Genomic DNA, 19,901 nt, shown 5'->3' with positions numbered 1-19,901 from the left:
GAATTTCTCCCTGGCTGTTATAAGGCAACAATGCCTATTTTTTGACCTTTGACCTAACTTTCTGTCAATGAACCCAACAAGCCTAGCCACTTCCTGCAACAACACCAATCACTTCTTCCCAACCTGTGGTACCAACTTTGAACCCAGGCCAAACCAATGACACCATTTTTCGCCTCACATCCTGCCACTCCTCAACATTCTGTCAGTGTGATTCAAAATATCTATATAAAAATTAATGATCTGATAATCTTTATCAAGACCAAGATTAGCCCTTAGATTACTCACCTCCAACAGTGGGTCTGAGTATGTCGGGTTGTTCGGCCCAATGTGAACAAACAGATGTTTGTGGAACTGGAGACAGAAAAACAAACAAGAACAGTCAATATGTTGATCAAGTCTCTCAATTGAATGCACAACAAAAAACTAAAAGACTTGAAATGTCAGCAGGTAGGAACGACTTTTCGTTATGTGAAAAGAACTTCAATATCCTAGGTGAAACAATGTGCACTCAAACCTGTACAAGTGACCACCTTAGCCCTCTACATAAGAACCAACTGGATAATGTGACCATTTTCGTCCCTTGGATTCTTTTCACTACGGTAGGGACCAATAAAATCTGGTCTATGTGGACAGGTACTACCTGTCCACATAGACCAGATTTTATTGGTCCCTGAGTGGTCTTCTTGGGCAGGTTTGACTGCATCCAAAAGAGCCGTTACGATTACCGTGTCGTGATCTCTTTGCTGTTCCATGAATGCGGAGAACTCCACCAGTCTGAGCCGCGCCGTGCCGATACACCGTCCCTGCCACGCCGGCGCCCCCGCCGGCATCATGCCCGCCCCCACCGGGTACCCTGGTGCCATCGCGCCCTCTGCTTTCGTCGGCTGGAGACCGTACGGTTGTGACCCTGCGAATGGTTTAACGCTGGGGAAAAGAGACAGAAAGCGATGTTATACCACTGCATACAGTTGCAACAATCCAAGCTACAAAGAAGCTACAAAAACCATTGCCTGAAGACAATTACGACAATCCAAGTTACAACAATCCAAGCTACAACCAAACTATAACCATAGGCAGTACGGTTGTGACCCTGCGAATGGTTTAATGCTGTGAAAAAATTGATGTTATACAACTGCATACATGTACATATAAAAATGTGTAAGCTACAACAATGGTTTGCTGCACATTGTATGGTTGTAATGCTGTGAATGGTTTAAGCCTGCAAAAACAAAAAGTTAAGTTGTAAACTGAATATAGTTAAGCTACAACAATCATAGGCCGGAGACTGTGCGGTTGTGACACTGCAAATGGTTTAACCCTACAAAAAACAAAAAGCAGGGTGAAAGCGAAGTTACACCACTGGTTCCTTCCATCTAAGCTAGTACAACAAACAAGAATTTTAGTCAGATATTCACCATCTTCGAGAATGCGAGCAAAACATACCAACCCTTGGAACAACTGTCTAATCAAGAATTTCAAGACAGTATTGAGTAGTTCAGCTACCTCCAAGTTCACAAATCAAGAAACAAAACCTGAAACTACTGGCTGTTATTGAAAACAAGCCACACAGAGACAGCAAAACGGTATGAATGCTCCTCTGATTGTAACGAACACAGTCTGTGGCCCAGGTGAGGCAATCTGTGCCATCATTATGTCAAAAATTTCACCTGCCCAGAAGACAGTTAATTCCTCACATTTACTGGACTTTTGGAGTTCTTTGTGGAGAATACTTAGTTCCTCGGGGTGAGCAATACTCTACATTGATATGGCAAAAATGTTACAACAGCTCCATCGAACGACTACCTTAGGCTTTATCGATTGTATAAAAACTAGAGTAAAAATACACACTATTGTCAGAGTTAATTCTAACATTGTGTCTTCTTCCTGAAAAATGTAAGAAATTATTCTTGTTGTACTGATACTCAAAGCATCTTGCTAGAATAGGTAAGGGAAGAAAATGCATCTATATTACAAATTCGTTCAAGTGAGTGGCACAGTGAAAATCAAGTTTGAAGTGTCTTTGAGTTTGCGGTTGAAACAATGATAGTTTGACTGAAAAATGAGAACCTAACAACACCACAAACATTTCAAAATTTACATTTTTTATTCCGTTATTGTCTTATCTTCATGTTTTACTGATTCATGTGCAAGAATCTGGATACACACTTTCATGGTGTCAATTTTCTTATGTCTCCGCAACAGATAAACTACATGTATAAGATAAATGTGCAAGCTTGTGCCAAAATGTCTGGTCCTAAATCAAAAGCCAGATGTACTAAGGCATGGCTTCGTTTTCAAACAAGTTGGTCCTGGGCCACATTTTGTATAGCCTGGATGCCAGACTGTTTCCAGGGCCTACACAGGCCAGCTGCTCAGCTCCAGGACCAACATGCCCCCATGAAGTTTTGTCATAGACCCCCGAATTAGAGTCTAACTTGGATTGTGGCAAAATTTCCTTGGGGGTATGTTGGGGACAGAGCCTGTGTAAGCCCTAGAAACAGTCTGATATCAAGGCTACACAAAATATGACCTAGCACCAACTTGACTGGAAACTGAGCCTTAGTAGAAGTAAATCTGGCTGTGTAGGCCCTAGAAACAGTCTGGCATCCAGGCTACATTTGGTACAATCTGTACACATGCTTCCAATGTCTGTTTCCTGGCCTGATGACTACCAGCTGATTTATAGCCTAAACTGATGTGAAACATGGCCAACTTTTAACCATCTCCTGGCTGAGGCAGCCATTTTGGGTACCACATTTGTATTGGCTATAAGATTAAGCAGCATGGAGATGGTTAAGGTGCAAAATCTAAGGTATAACAGAGACGACAGAGGTGTTCAACAGTTGAACTTCACGTTTTAACGCTGTGCATGTTTATTTTCAGTATGGGGTCTTGTATTCCTTTTGTTTTAGGATGCAGGGCAAATACATATTAAATGTAAGGTATAACAGAAACTGATGTTAGCTTTTCAAGCCTTTTGGCTGCGCTGTTGAATTTCATGTTTTAGTGCTGTGCAGATTTCTTTTAAATTCTGGGGTCTACCTAAAGATCATATTATGATGTCCGGAAGTAAATATCTGAATTCTACCCAGTTGTAGAATTTGAATTGTCTTTATATGTTGTTTACTGAATGTCTAACCTTCACAAACAAACCTAAAGATTAATTCCTTGTGCTTCAGAAGGCCCAGGCAGTCTTACATGTATAACAAATATGTAATTTCAGAATTTTGAATAGACATAGGTAACGTCAAATGGTAAAAAAACATCACCATGACAGGTGTAGACAAAGAAAAGCGAGATCAAAGACAAATGTGGTTGCTGACAACATCCTGACAAATTTGGTCTGACATTAAACATGTTGCTGCAACAGTGGTGAGGCAGCTCAGCGCAGAAATGGCAGAGAGTCAGCCGCGGGACATACAATTCCGTGCATACTTCTGTCTCTGATGAAATGGGGAAATTCCACACATTCCAGGCAGCAGATAGCTTTCCCTTCAATGGTCTCCATACCCCAGCTGCCAGAGAGGGGATTGTTGCAAAATACAACTTGTCTTGTAAACAAAATCACCTTATGTGGGTGTACACAAATAATTTTGTTTCTTCATCCCATTTTGATCTTTGTTTTTTAGTGTGAATATGTCTTGACCATTTGTCTTGTTCTTGTTTTTTTGCACAAGGAGTTTTGTCTTTACACATGTATGTTTCACACCTTTCTCTTTATATGTAGTCTGGGTAAAATAACATCGCAGAGTGGACTTCCCTTAGCCAAAAGGCTGACTGCTGCAAGAACTAGACTAGCCTGGAGACAGATGTCCTGTGTAGATTCTGGAAACAATCTTGCATCCATATTAGTGGGAGGGCTACTAGAAATGTGATTTTGTCAGGTTATACACAATGTATCTTAGTTTGTCTCTCTATGAATCTTCTGCTGTAGTTACTATACTTACTCCTGAGAAGTCTGTGGCATGGCGCCGGGCCACATCCCGTAGGTGGGGCGCACCGCCGACGCCCCAGGGGGCACGCCCATGCCCGGCATCCCCGCCATTGCTTTGTTGTGTATTGCTGTTGCCGAGACGATCTGCGCAGACGACATTGCCGCCATCTGCTGCAGCGCCTTGTCTTTCGCCGCCTGGTCCTGTACATGAACCAGTAGTAACAAAACAAAGAACACGTGAGCAACTGCCGACCGCTGGCTGACACTTCTTTATAACTCTTCCATTAATAGTTTCATCAGGTTGGTTAATCAGTACATCATAGTTTCTTTGCTACACAACCATGTATTTTTCTATACCAACATTTCGTCATGCTTTTGTTGGGTGACATGAACTTTCTCCTTGTCGCATTGTGACATAATTACCTTCGCCAAGATGCCGATGATGAAGAAGGTTATGTTTGCAAAAGAGTGTGTCTATTTGTGTGTGTCTGTGTATATGTGTGTGTGAACACGATGACTCGAGAAAGCCTGGATGGTTTGTCTTGAAAGGTATGTAGGTCTTCCAAAGATCTTCAAATGATCAGATTTTGGGCCCCCTATTGGCTTGTTGAGGTACTGCAGGGGAACTTCCAGTTTTGATATCTTGTGTTCTAGACATGCTATGGGCATAGTTTTTTATAAGTAAATAGTTCTTGGGATAGAGAGTAAGTGGTGTGGGTTTGAGCCCCTAAATGTTGCTTGGAACTGCAAGTAACCAAATCAATGACATTTGGAACCACATCCTTGGCGCTACGTCGAAAAGACAAGAAGTAAAGTGTCACGTTCGGGAACGCATTTTTGTTGTGATACTTACCTCACAATGCGACAAATATTGGCAGAGAAAAATTCATGGCTGCATATAGCACAGAAACTATGATGTCACCTGACCCTTACCTCTTGTCTGCACTGTATGGAAATTAAACTATACCATATCTAAGACAAAATCAACACATTGTCTTTGAGCTTCTTTACTTTTAGATACGTTTTTCTTAGATATAATTTTTGAGAGTTAAAAATAAAGCTGCTTGAAATATGGTCATAACATCCAAGTATAACTAGAATTTCATAAGTTCTTTTCCAATGTTTTAAATGGCTAATAATTTTCTTATTTTAAGGCATAACTGATTCTTTCAGATTAAATGTCTTTGTCTGTCAAACAAAGCATGTTCAATTTCTTTTCAACATCTTTCACCTTACATTTAGTTCCTATATGGCTTGTTGACTTAATTACTATCTCTTGTGCATGCAGTTTATAAAGTCTAGATTTTGTCAGTTTTTCTTTACTGATTTTTTTACAGCTAAAAATGAGAGATCTTACAGGAAAACTGCAGTTATCTAAAGTTTGACTTTCATTTTGACAAGCAGAAACATAAGTTGTTTAGATCATATCTCATGATAAAAATGTCTGGAAGATCTTTTCTTAAAGAAAGGAAATATAAAGTTATCTCTTTTATAGCTCCTTTTTTGTTGATTTTTCAAACCCACTGTTCTTTGATTGAATGTAAATTTTGGATACAAAACTTTGTGAATTTTCTTTTCTGTTAATCAATTTCCTTTATAGTCCTACACAAATCAAAATAAGATAGGGCAGACAAGAGAAATACGAGAAACAAAAAAAAAATTCACTTAACTCTAAAGAAAAAGACAAGATAACAAAACAATTATACTTATATAATTTAACATTGTGAAATTTATTCATGTAGCCAAACTAGCAGTTGAACCTACATATATATCTATATGTAGAACAAATGAATATTTACCAATAAATCATTTGTATACTGATGTACAGTGAAGGAACCACTCTGTTTTTCAATTTATTTTCAGAGAAGTTGGATAAAATACAGAAAAGTTAGGTGCTATTTTTGCAGCAGTGACAGGGCTCTCCCTAAAGCAGGTATCTCACAGGGCCGCGTCTGTTGGCCACTGTTTGGCGAAAAACATTCGCCAACTGGTTGCGGACAGGCACCAATCGGTTCCAATGTGTCACCAATCGGCGCAAATGGAAGACAATTTTTTGACTGAATTTTTTTCAAAATCACAATTGGCAAAATGCCACGAATCGGCGCAAATTGACGACAATTTTATGCCTGATTTTTTTTTAATCGCAATTGCCAAAATGCAAAGAACTAGATCACCATAGGCGCGATCACGGAAAATCTCTTTTGACGAATCTTAATGATAATCATTGTTAATTGGTTTTTGATTCAGTAGCAACACCAGGATTTCAAATTAAGTTATCTTGTATCGAATTTGAAACTGAGGATGTGACATTTCAGAAGCAGCCATTTTGTTTGTAGAGGTCACATAATTTTCCCGTTGTATGTCGTCAGTTGCAAACTTGCCTCAATAATTCAGAACAGTCCAGTGAGACACCTGCTTAAGAAATGGAGCGGAGTAACATTACCTTGTAATGATTTTGGCACCACTTTCTTAATTTCAAAATTTGGGATATTTTGCTTCCATTCATTTGAAATTTGCTTTTTTTAGACCAATTTTCACCCCTGTTCAAAATATCTGGGGAGAGCTCTTAGTCACTAAACCGAAACATCTCCTTCCCAAAACGAAATCATTCAAGAACATTTTGTGTAGAAAGACATTTTTGAGTTTGTCTGCTACAAATTTTCTTTGAAAAGGCCATCACAGAGTGATACCAAATGTATTCATAAACACAACATCTACCAACTAAAATAAGAAAAAATCACTCAATGCAAAATAAGAATAAATGAATGAATGACATGGAATATGAATGTTGAATACAGAAGGGAGGGAGGGAAGCACATAATGCGGGGATGGACAGACAAGGGGAAGACAAAAAGAACGACAGCACAACGACTGTTATCCTTCCTAGAGACACCCCCTTGTTCTATTACAGACAATGAGGGGAAGCAAAACGCTGGGGACTTGGTCAGTTGGAATCTAGTAGTACCTAACGTCAAAATTCAGCAAGAAGCGGCCAAAACAACATAGTGGGCAGGGACTGAGTAGAATTTGTCTTGTAACAGCAGGAGGTTTAAGAAGCACGTTCAATGAGCCAAAAATGTTGCGTCAGGGATTGAACATTTGGGGAGTTACGTAGCTTTAGGCAAATTATGTTCTCTGGTATGGTAACAGCTTAGTTATATGTAGGAAGCTTGGATTAAACTATTACACTTGTTGACTAAGCACTTCAAAGACAAGTCAAGTCAATGAAGCCGTTATTCATGAAAATGCATGTGGAAAAATGCTATCTTTGGGCAGAAAGCATGATTTGAACTTTTTTTGGTAATCCTATCACAAAATGGATGGTACAAGACATCAGACATAGAGAAATGAAAAGTAACAATCAAAGTAAACAGTATATGATACCTATTCGCATTTATCAATAGACAGCAATTCTTCGACTTATCGCTTATTTCTTTACGTTACTTAAAAGAAAAAAATCTTTACCAAAAAAAACGGGAAGATTAAAAAGGAGGTACTGCACCGGCATCCTCTGAATTTTCCAAGGAGGGAAAAAAAAGATATACAAAAATAAAAATTGAAGAAAAAAAAACGGCTTCACATTTGGCCGCATGATTACGACACACACAGATATACCTTCAGCTTGGCTTGTAGCTCTCGCGCTTTCCTCCTAGCAAGGACCTGGATGTGACTGGACACCTGGAGGACAACAAGGGTTAACAAACGTCGAGAAGAGGCGGGAGAGAGTGAACGAGAGACGGCGAGCGAGGAGCATGAGGTACCTTGATTGAGGACTGCAGTTCGCGTAACTTCCGCCTAGCTAGCACCTGGATGTGGCTGGAAACCTATGAGAGGGGCAACAAAGGTTAAGGGTCGAAGGTCGCCAGAAATAGAAAGGAAGGAGCCAGGACTCTGCCGGAGGGTTTTCTGTTTTGCCGTTTCTTTTTCTCTCGGGACGCCTGCGTCTTTATTCCTTTTGGAGGAGGGGGGAGGACTGTTGGCTGTTTATTCCTGTTTCTTACATTTCAGAGGATTTAGCTTTGTTAAATGGGACAACACCTGACCTATACTGGTTTATGCTAGTTATAAACTTGAAGCTTAAGACTCGGAGACTTGAGAAGCTGAGACCCAAGAAGAGGTTGGAAAACCTACCCACAATCTCTCTCTACGAGTGTGTGGAGGGAAAAAGTAGAGCGCACATGAACACGCCAAGGGGGTGTGGTAGGGAGGGCAACAGTCAAAGCAACAGGGTTGCTACTACGATAGAATGGTACCTTTATTTGAGCCTGTATCTCCCGGGCACGTCGCTTGGCTAACACCTGTATGTGGCTGGAAACCTAGAACCAGATTGGCAGCAAAATTCGCTGGTACAGAATCTGCTGATTACGAATTATTTGCTACCCCTTCTGCTATGGTTACTTCGATGCCACGCTGACTAGACTTGGGTGCTACTCTCTACGCTTCTCAGGCCATGCTGGTAGTTCGGAGGATTGGTTCGGAATTAGCGGGGGACACGAGCACATTCCGGGGAATTTGTCAGTAGTAACTTCTTGTGCTTGCGCACAAAAAATCAAAATAACAAAACATCAACAAAATATGATGCATCTCGTCAGTGCTACTCCAATGTAGGACACTTTGCACAAATTCTGTCATTTCACTGGGATAATTTCGGTTGGCGGAACCACAACGAACTGCATAACACCTAGACAATACACACAAAATCAGCTTTTATGCAAAAACCCATGCCAGAGAAGTCTTTACATCATTCAAGTATGTTCAATCTAGATATTTGCAAGCAACAAAAATATGCACATGCACTTTGTTACACTCTCTGGACAGTCACTATCCATGCATTACTGACCCAATATGAAGCACATTACTGGCACTGTTGCTATCTATATGATACAGTACACACTCCCCCAACATGTTAACCCCATACTCGTAGACATTAATACAAACCTGTTTCCTTGTCCGCGTCTTTCCTGTTCTCAGTTTTATGTACCTCGCAATCAGCTCATTTCTTCCTGCAGAAAATAGACAAACAGAAATATTGAGTCCTTTTGTTCAATATACAGTACTAGTATATAACAGAACCAATGAAAGCTGCCAGGGGATCCAAAATGTAACCATTTCCTCGATTGGTCAGGACCTGACCACATACAGTACAAATCTTTATAGCAATCCATCAATAGCTTCTTTGAATTACAGCTGTATGCTACTAAACCACAAACAAACACAGCTACAAACATCCCTGCAAACGTTAACAAAAACATAACTTTCATGGCGAAGATAAAATGATGGGAAACACTTATTACAGTACATTTGGCCCTTGTGCTGCCAGCAGCAAACCGCAAATGTCATTTGACTGTTCCTTTCTATGAAGAGTCTCCTGCAAGGCAGACTGGTATCTGCACAACACAAGTCCTGCTGTGTATCTTTTTAGGTGTTTATGCAGTCCTTGTCATGTTCAAGGTACAATAAAGTCCTGCTGTTCATATTTTTAGGTGTTTATCCAGTCCTTGTCGTGTTCAAGGCTCAAAATAAGTACTGCTGTGTATCCTTTTAAATGTTTATGTTGCTCTTGTCATGCTCAAGGCTTGTCTGTTTTGAGATCTCCCAGATGTCTTGCCATTGTTTTGCCACAGTTTGTCACAATGAATTCATAACTTTCAGCCTTGTAATTTTGGTTTCGTGTACTCTAATTTTTTTCCTTCATTAAATTTCCCTTTGTAGTGCTTTTAATCGGTAGTTTTGAAGTCAGTTATATGAACTTCAAGCTGTGATATTTCATGCAGCAAGTCAATTTCAATGTTACTTTCAAATTTACAAATTTACGTCCAACTGCTTCATACAGTCAAACTATATGATCCAGATATTGAGAATTATCAATTCTAAACTCCCTTGATATATTTTAGATTCAATTTACTTGTCAACATCATAAGAGGCAATATGTTACATAATGGCAAAGCTCTGGCTGAAATCTCGTTTTCATTTCATCAAAGAAACCCATCAAGTTTCGTAACAGAATTTCCGCCAGATGATTTGTCGTTGCCATGACAACAACACAGCGTGGAATTAGTCCAATTTTCAGTTGACATCTGAGAGTGAGACACGGCATTTCATTGGATTTACAGCGAAACCTTAGAATAGTTAGATCAACGAGGAATAACAGTAAAACAATGGATTAGTAATAAAACCATGGATTAACAGTACAACCTTGGATTAACAGTGCAACCCTGTATTAACTGCCAACCTATAGATTAACAGTGAACCTTGGATTAAAAGGGAAACTATGGATTAACAGAAAACCAAGGACTAACAATGAAATGCCTGGGAACAACAGTTTTCCTCACCACAGGAGACCTGAGAGGTGGCCATGCACTGATCCTTACTAATTAGTCTCATTACCCAGATTTCATGGCTTTCCACTAGAACAAATTACACAATCCACATTCAAGCCCTTTTGTCCATGTCCATGATTCTAAGTGCCCTTATAAATGCAACCATGTTTATATTCAACACAAATATGTGGTATGTTGCATACATCTAGTTTTTGACCCTTCAATATATGTAGGATGAACTGATACAATGAATACAATGTTAACATTTTGTCTTAATTTCCAAACATTTAGCTCAAATGAAGAATAATATTTTGGAAGTTTGCAACAAAGGCTACAACAACCATAAATCTACATTGAATAGAGCACCTTTACACACTGTAGCACACATTTTTATTTGACATGCTGACATAACCAGTGTTGTAACAAAAGAACGAAATGTTTCAACAAAAACGCGGCACAAAATCCGTTGTTATAGGTGCAGAAACCAGGACCATACAAACAGTACCCCAGTATTGTATAACTATAAGGCTTCCATTAGGTGGCGTAGAAAGGAAACGCTGATCTGAATATGACCTTTCAACATTCTGGATAAAAGAAGCTAACAACTTGTAGCACAAAAAAATTTTCATAATGATATTCATTTGCAAAACTATGCCATAATTATGAGCAAATTATGGCAAATTGTCCTTGAAAAGTTTGTCAAAGAATACCTGGTATATTTGCTGCATTTAGAGTGAACATAAAAGATGGGTGCAAAATCACAAATTTTCATCTCTAACTCAGAAAAGAGTGTCCCTAAACAGTTAATACAATTTGCGCTGCCTTGGTTGCAACCTTATTATACAGCAGTCATAATGAGGAGTGTGTGTGCGGGGACGGTTTCTCCTATGTCATTATTTCATAGGGACCGGGCAGATGATTGCTATTTGCTGAACATAATGGAAAGCGCTCTCCTGATTAGTGTGGAAGCGGCCATGAATGTTGATGCAACAGTAAACACCCTGGGGGAAGAGAGGTTTGTGAAGCACAAGTGTTGACTGTTCCCACTGCAACAGTTGGAGCTTGAAATGTGGAAGGTGACTTTGTCAGATTCATGAAAATTCAGCTCTTGATTTCAATATACTTTAATTGTGGGACTTTGGAATGATATAGTCTGATACAAATTTCACTTCCATACTGCATACACTTAACTGTACAAACTGTAAAATTTTGGCGACATTAAAAATCTCCATTCAGATTGACATTTGCAACTTATTTTCCACATATTTACATCATTTTTTCACATTTCCAGTGTTTGTTAACAATGCAAAAGCAAGCCGGGGAAAGTCCCCTAGTTTTCAGTAGCCTACCGAAAATTCATCAGATTCTACAAAACATATCTTAAAGCGACACACTTACATTTCTTATGCATTTAGAAAAACTTCTGGGGACAATACCGATCTGTTCTTAGTCTTAATTGTAGTTAATATTCCATTTCCATCACTACAAAAAGGCAAAAAGAAGCTAAATTCACATACTCGCAGATTTCATATTTCCAAACTCTTCTTTTTGTGACCTGTACTTATTCCAATGGATCAAATATATACAACAAAGGTCTTCAATCATTCAATAATGGAATGCTGCACCACAGAAATAAACAGCTAATCTAATGATTGACCGTTTCATTGTAGCAATTTTCGGCAGAATTATGGCTCATTAAATGTCAATTCTACCAGCTATTCACACTGCAAATTGTCCAGATTTATAGAGCCAAAATTATAAAGTAATAATTACGCTATGTATTGTACCAATCACCATAAAATTGTATATCATTGTCAATGGTAAATTACTTGTACTGTGTCTGTTCGAGAAGGTGTAGCTGAATAATAGTATAATACCTTTGGTTTTCAGGTAATTGCATGACAAATTGGAAAGGACATGCTAGAAATTTCAAGCATAAAACCATACATGATTACATGAACATAGAGAAAAGCGGTTGTATGTGCAGTGTGAAGAACGAATTCAACAAGCTTCTAAAATTCTTTTTGTACTAATTGACTGCTATAGTTGCAAAAGACTACACTTTCTGAGGAAACCAAAGACATGGTTGCTGTTTTCAATAGAGAGTCTAAAATTCTAAAATCATATTCAAAAAAGTTTTCTGGTGTTACAATTTGCAGAGTTGTTGTACATCCTTCCACTACATACAACAACAATCTGAAACTAGCGACAAATCATACATCATATTCCTTATGACTATTACAATAACAAATGACCCGTTGGAAGGGAGCAATTACACCAACTTAGTATGCAGATGAAGTTTCTGCATTTTTGTTCGTTACATCGCACTTTTATGATTTTTAGACAATGTAATCAAATTTCTCATACTAAATATAGCATAAACACGAAATAATATGTGCTCATTAAAATTGCCAGCCATGCGGAATAATCCAATGGATGAAAATCATTATGTCTTGCGTATACAAGATTTTTTCATCCATTCCCAGACAGGTAGAGAATTTTTCATTTCAAGCCCGCAAACTATTTTCCCTGCACAGGTGCATTGCTGGTATGCTGCCGTTTTCATTTAATTTCGCTGAAAGCATCTTGCTGCCACAACAACGCAGAAGACGCAGATGGCTTGCCTAGCTCGCTGGGGAAACTATTCGTGGTATGCAGGCCATCTCAGCTGCTGCGGAGACCTGACCCTTAACGAGGCAGAGCTACAGCAAAATGAAAACCGCTTTCTAACGCTACAATGAACCTGAATAGAAACTTCTGCTCCGAAAGGTGTGGCCGACAACAAATGCGACTGCTGGTAGAAATATTGTGCATACTTGTGTGTCAAAAACCTCCCCAAAATTGCCAGCGAAATTTCAATAAGGAGTCGAAAAGAGGAATGCGGAGAATGTCGGCAATGTGTACCATGGCCCAGCTGAAAGCAGGAGGCCCCCTCTGATCAAATTGCAGTGCGGACTTGAAAGGGTCTTTCAGACAAAGGGAATGCAAATTGGGAAGACGGGGAAAATTACATGGCGAGATGGAAACCATTAAGTTGCTGTGTGCGAACACCTGTGTGCTACAACCTACTTCCGTCCATCGCTAAGAAAGAACACAACAAAAACCATTTTCTCTAACTCATGATATTTATGCAAACCAAGTATACTGGACATTTGTGGCACATATTTGCATCAGTAAAGATGTACAATTTTCACAAAAAGAAGACAACAAGTCATTTTTCCACCAGTCAAAAATGATCTACATCTTTGATGATGTATATCAGTTCCAGAGGAGTAGGGGCGATCCAGTGTGCTTGGGTGAAAACACTAGCCATAGCAAAGCCGTATTACACTACTTGCTGCTTGTAAAAGCATTAATTGAGGATGGCTGCTATACCTTTACCCTTTGAGATGGATTCAAACGGATATAAAACTGTGTGACCCAGGGTAATCTCCCTTCACGTCCCCAGGAAACACATCCCAAACCTGGTACCCACATGAAGACTGTTAAGATGCATGGCCTAAAAGTAAACATCAGATAAACTCGCTGCTCTGAAAGCAATAGATCTTTCTCCATCTAGCCAGGGAAAACCACAGACATGGGGAGAGACAATTTGATACAGACCACAAGGGTCAGCCAAGCTATTCTGCAAGTGCCTGTTGCTCCACCAAGACTTGCTGGTTTGTATCACAGTCCGTCCTCCCACAAGGATGGAACTGTGTACAATAAATCGTGATATGTTCATAGCGGTTTCATGTTCACAGTTTTAACCACAAACACAGATACACAGCAGACTACCTTGATTTTTACCTTCCAACGAAATTTAAGTGCAGCAAATGTTAACAAATTTACAGTACACAGGTGGTTTGTTTCATGGCTTTAGATATTGTTTTGAAGGATGCGTTCTCATTTTCAAAGACTGTTCTTCTTCAGAAATTCAGAGCTCTAGTCCTGATGTTTAGCCGATATCATGGCAGTTGCCAAACCTCCTCTTGGCTGGGTCAAATCAAGGGGCAAATGTCTTCTCATTTTCAGACACTGATGTATAAAAATATATCATCTTCACACATTCAGAGCTCTAGTCCTAAAGATGTTGACTGATAGAATACAAGTTTGCTTCCCAGCCTCTTGGCAGAGGTAAATCAAAGATTTCTTCTCATTTTCTGAGACTGATGTACTATGAAAATACATCTTTTTTACAAATTCAGAGCTGGAAGATAGTGACTGACAGATTCCCAGCCTCCTGGGCCTCACGGCTGGGAAAAATCAGTCCCATGTGCACACCATGGCAGGACATTACAGACTCTACATCACTCACACTGGTGCTGAGCACTGCTTATCACCAGGGTTAGACACACATGACAGTCCTGTTCTCTAGGTCACTTTTCTGGTCCATCTACATTTGTACAGTAAGATGAAGAGATCATCTGTAAAAGAGACTTAAATACAATTTGGCAGAATAGAGTTACAATATTAAATACTAATACGATAAAGGTTGAAATCTTTTAATTTTGGAGTTAGAAATAGAAGTCTGCATGCGTGACTACTGATACCTTTATCCAAAGACTGTGCTTTCATTCCTGTATCTTTTGTCCTAAATTTGCAGAAGGAACCTAATTTCTAAACAGGCCTTTGCACTAATTGTTCATCAAAGCTTTGTTAGCAGATAGATAATATCGCTTTCCAGGCAATGACAGAGATTACGTATTCAGTAAAATCATACGCAAGTTGGCACCAGATATGATTTATACCCTGCTCCAGCACTTCTTAGCCTGGGTGCCATCCTAGATTACTACTACTAGTAATACTACCTTCCCTACCCTAAAAAAATCTAGATTCATTTTAGGATAGCGAACGCAGGAGCCCCGGTATTTATCTAGGATGGCACCCAGGCTAGTTACTTCTGGTAGAATATTCAAAAATAATTGGCGGAGGTTGTTACCCTCTGTCCAAATCAGAACTAAAATTAACTCCAATTGGACAGGGATTGCACCCAATGGTACAGTATTGCAAAAGGTCTGCTGACAATTTTGTCTTCCTGCCAATAAATGGAGATACGGTTACCGTGACAACACCAGCTTGTTGCTATGGCGATCCCCAGGGAGTGCCTGTGAAACTGTGAACTCCAGTAAATGGCTGCAGCTGTCCCATCTCCAAGCAGATGTTGAGTGGACGATTGGTAACCGTCTATCCCAAAAAAGGAGTGACTGTCATAAAAGCCAGCCTGTTAGAAACCCTAACAACTGTACAACCTAACATCTGATTGGATATTAGCAGCTGTCAATAGAGTTAAGCCACACGAGCCCATGTGCAAACAAAAGTTCTGTCCTTCAACTTCAAGTTTAACTCATTACTCAACATCTAGATGACTTCTATGGATAAGGAAGACGTCTTACTACTTAAATCCTTTAATTCTGGGATTTCTATACAGAAACAATGACTATGACAATACGCCATATGTCTGTAAAGACATACATGATACAAAGTGTGGTACGTTCAACATCGTGTGCCCTAAATACTAAGTAAGACCAGTGCCATGTTGACTTTTACCACCTTGACATAGACATAACATTTACTTCTTACTTGGTCCAGCATTAAGCAGGGAGATTTTGGCCCTATTTCCTTAAAGACAGACAAACTCAAAACCTGTCATTTGCTGTCTGTCTTCCTGTAGATAGAACCTCATTAGAGTTGCACTGCTGACCTCAGGGTTAAAGGTCAACTAAAGACAATCCTTCTTCATTGTAAATGTGTGGAGGTCTCAACCTTGGATACAGATTGAGGATGAGCTAGATGAAGTGTCTTTAGTACAAAAAGTGACTCAGGATCCCTAAGGCCATTTCTATTCAGCATCAGGACTCTCATGGAATAAGAGTGCTATACCACCGTGTTTTCATACCAATACCACCTTGATTTTTATGAAATTTATGAAAATTTGTTTCGTTTTGGGCCTCTCCAGTACCTCCTAATTTCTAAGCAGAGCCATGATATTGAATGGAACTGGGGTTTTGTTTGTTTAAATCTCTGTTTATTCCTGAGAACCTCAAATGAGGGAGGAGGTATGGGTTAGACAAAATATCACAAAGATACAGATAACGCAATTATAGTCATCTGAACAAAGCACATATGAGCTGACCACAGAGGAAACAGATAAATTTTGATTTTCATTTTTAAAATCAGATTAATCAAAATGAATGCAAGATGCGCATCTTACGTTCCATAACGTCTGAACAAGCAATAATCTCAAGATATTCAAAAAAACATGCTGGCCATAGACTGATCTAAATCTCAGAGAAACAGCTGACAAAACACCCAGAATTCCCTGTTGTACTCCTATCTCAAGGACAACTGGCTCAGACAGACCTAACTAATGCTGACCAACTGTTGACAGGCCCAATTAACAAGTCTGAACAAAAAAACTAGAGGTAGGGGTTCTGGACAAATTTCAACTTCACTGAACAAATTTACCTAAATGCACCACATTGGTATAGGTAATGAGAGATGCATGTACACGTATGCTGTAAAACAGTTATAAATTCATATATTCAAATTGTAAGGATGCCACACTGCTACATGTGTATGGCCATGGAATTTACGTAATTAATTTCAACAATATTACTTCATCAATTACTAAGAAAGGTCGGGTACTGTGGAAAAATGTTGGGACGATCTCTTTCCAATTGCCCATTGTCAGTTTTTACCCTACTGTTTTCCTGGAGATTCTCCTTTTTCTCTAAAAATCTTCATGCATATTTTCTACTTTCAACCTTTTCCTCAATGATTTCTGGATAAAGCTCTGAGGAACACTTAAAGAGTAATGCAGATGTTGAACTACATTTCAACAGAGACAGCTGTCCCAATCCCTGGCAGGGTGTCCTAATCCATGGGCTAACCAACTGGTCTTTTAATACTTCATTTTACAGCTGCAAAAATACCAGCATGCGACACCATATGGGGAAGGTTGCCAACTGGGGGTCTATCAAAGTCAAATCCAAGGCAATGATTATGACTTTTAAGAGTAGAGTATACTATGGTACAGTAGTGTGCAGATTTTTTCTTACTTGGTAGGAATTGTAGTTTATTGTAGCATGTGTGCACCTATGTTGATTCTTTATAACTTAAAGTTAATTTCAAAACAATTGCCTTTCGCACATTCACAAAAGCAGTTGTCTGAAAATGAACATGAAGCCGCAAATATCAGATGCCAGCTTGAAAATCCATCTGTGTTTAGCATGCTACAAGTTTGTTCCAACAATACATATTCATTCTGTTTTAGCTCTGTACTGGTAAGATCAGAAGCTATTTTTCTCTATAAGACTAACAAATGCAATGAATGACTATGAATATGGTAAAGTAGAATAGTAGATATTAATAGAGGTTTTTTGCCTCCCTACTGCTGTTTCATTCTTCAGGTACATTCCTTGGATTTCTCCTTACAACATTGACAAAAATCTTAAATCCAATTTTTTTTGCCTCAGGTTTTTTGCAGTGCTGTAGACAATGGGTCTTACTAAGATCAGATGCTGTCTAAATGCAGATTTTGTTCTTTAGGTACATGTACAATCCTTAGCTTTTAGGAGAAGTTCTTCAGGTACATTCCTTGGATTTCTCCTTACGACAGTGACAAATCTTGCAAGGGTCAGACAGCACCAGGTTTAAACTGTGCCATGCCAAGACTGGCAGGTCCCCACAGCTCCTGGGTCACAGCATGACTGCTAATCTGACATTGAGTGACAGGGAACTCCTGAAGGGACGACCTCTGACCTCCCTGAGGTGAGGAGCTGGTCCCTGGAACCCTACCCATGCCCTCCCGCTACCATCAGTCCTGCTGGATGTGACAGGCACACTTCTGCTTTTCCCAGCTGTGAGGTTTAACTTCAAATCTGACAAGAGATGTCAAGGTTACATCATTCTAGTAGTAGCAGACTGGTTTATTCTTCCACAATGCAAAAACAACATCAATTAAAAGTTTGTTTGCAGCCACAGGGGCTGAATTGTAGTTTTCCTATTTCAAGAGATTTAACAACTTAACTTTAAGAATACAAATACACACCTATACAGTCAAAATTTGTTTAACAATACAAAAACAATATCAATTAAAAGTTTGTTTGCAGCCACAGGGGCTGACTTGTAGTTTTCCTATTTCAAGAGATTTAACAACAACTTAACTTTAAGAATACAAATACACACCTATACAGTCAAAATTTGTATTTTTACATTATCTTGTTGCAAATATACTGTGGAGTTTCTACATGTATGTACTGGACATTGACACTGACCGCAAAACTGTTTTCCTCAACTTCAGATCACATTGCAGCAGTGGTTAGGGTTGTTGACTGAGAATCTTAAGATTCTGGGTTCGAATCTGTCAAAGTTTCACTGTCAAAAATGTAGCCTAGTTGTGAGCAGCAAAAATCATTCTACTTTTAAAATTGGCAGCTCTGTTTTATTTCAATGAAAGCACTGTTAGATCAGAACTGTGAAACTTCTAAATAAATACATACCATATATGTGGACTAGGAGCTAAAAATAAACTTAAGCTAGGCCCTTCTGTTTTACATCAAATGAAAAAACCCTTTTGATGTCTACCAAGTCAAGATTTCTGACAGAGTGCTACCAACAACCCTATGCCGCTGTGTCGTAATACATGTACATGGTTGCATTATGTAACGTATCAATTGGATTCAAAAATAACTACATACATTTCAGTTTGTCACTTTGTTTCTCAATCCTCTATCTTAAGCTAAGGCCATTTCAAATCATTTTCTTGTTCTGTGACATTTGCTAGCTTTGTATGATACAGGAAAGCTCAAGATGAAAAAAAAAATACTAGAGGATATCTTGCATGACTAAATTCCCGCTCTGAATACTACATTTTCTTCCATTGATCTTCTGTTCCAGCATTTCTTTTCACCATACAAGAATCAAACCAAGAAATGGTGTCCTAGAATGACAAATATGCTAGATCTAAAGCAAAGACACCAAAAAGTGTAACAGAACTAAAACACTTTTGAGAATAATAACATCTGATAAAAATTGCGTCTTGAACCTCATTTCCTATGCATTTGAGTTTTTTGAGGCTAAACAGATAAAAGTTTCCAACACTAAACTAAAGCCTAGACCAAAAACTACAATAGAAACAGAAGACAAAAGCACCTCTGCTATGCAAATATGGGAGTAACCTCGAACACTCCCGAAACCACAGACTGTGTCCCCCACAAGTCCATGGAATAATACATGACCTTGGCCGTTTCGCATATCTCAGAACACATCAGTCCTTTTTTGTGAAACATCTGTCACCTTTTATGTACAGTTACGGATCAGTTGAGCTAGGGTTGGTTCTCAACTCAACCATTGCAGATGGTGGTGGAAAATTTACCTGTGTATAACATTATATAACCTTGGCTTGCAAGTTCATCTCTGTTGGTAGAATTCAGTATGAGGAAGGAACTTCCGGCACAAAGAATTGGACTCACCACAAAATTTTTTGACTATATGACACAAGTCTTTGTCAAGTCGAAAATTTGGGCAAGTACAATTCCTTCAGTTGGAAATTGCGGTTTAAAGATCTTTCTTCATAATTTTGGCTCTGACATCAAATTTCACTTGTTTTACTATCCTGTAATAATTAGTATTTGTTACAAGTTTTTGTTACACTTTGGGAAATA

At 39.0% G+C, this 19,901-nt stretch overlaps 1 protein-coding gene across 13 annotated transcripts in view; it reads right to left on the bottom strand.

Annotated features, from left to right (window-relative positions):
* LOC136422310 (transcriptional enhancer factor TEF-1-like) overlaps positions 1-19,901 on the bottom strand; it is a 43,419-nt gene that overhangs the window by 6,205 nt on the left and 17,313 nt on the right. For 4 of the 13 annotated variants that reach the window (XM_066410000.1, XM_066409992.1, XM_066409991.1 and 1 more), the window contains exons 2-7: positions 8,873-8,937; positions 7,696-7,758; positions 7,550-7,612; positions 3,948-4,135; positions 726-924; positions 286-351 (exon numbers count right to left, since the gene is read on the bottom strand). In XM_066410000.1, the coding sequence (XP_066266097.1) occupies positions 286-351; positions 726-924; positions 3,948-4,135; positions 7,550-7,612; positions 7,696-7,758; positions 8,873-8,937 (644 nt within the window). Of the gene's footprint in view, positions 1-285; positions 352-725; positions 925-3,947; positions 4,149-7,549; positions 7,613-7,695; positions 7,759-8,188; positions 8,251-8,872; positions 8,938-19,901 lie in introns of all 13 variants that reach the window. The other 9 variants (XM_066410001.1, XM_066410004.1, XM_066409994.1 and 6 more) reach the window with 3 other exon arrangements.

This window comes from Branchiostoma lanceolatum, chromosome 16 (genome assembly GCF_035083965.1).
Source record: "Branchiostoma lanceolatum isolate klBraLanc5 chromosome 16, klBraLanc5.hap2, whole genome shotgun sequence".
Taxonomy (NCBI): Eukaryota; Metazoa; Chordata; class Leptocardii; order Amphioxiformes; family Branchiostomatidae; genus Branchiostoma; species Branchiostoma lanceolatum.
The sequence above is the reverse complement of the archived record's forward strand: the minus strand, read 5'-3'. Positions and strand labels throughout refer to the sequence as shown.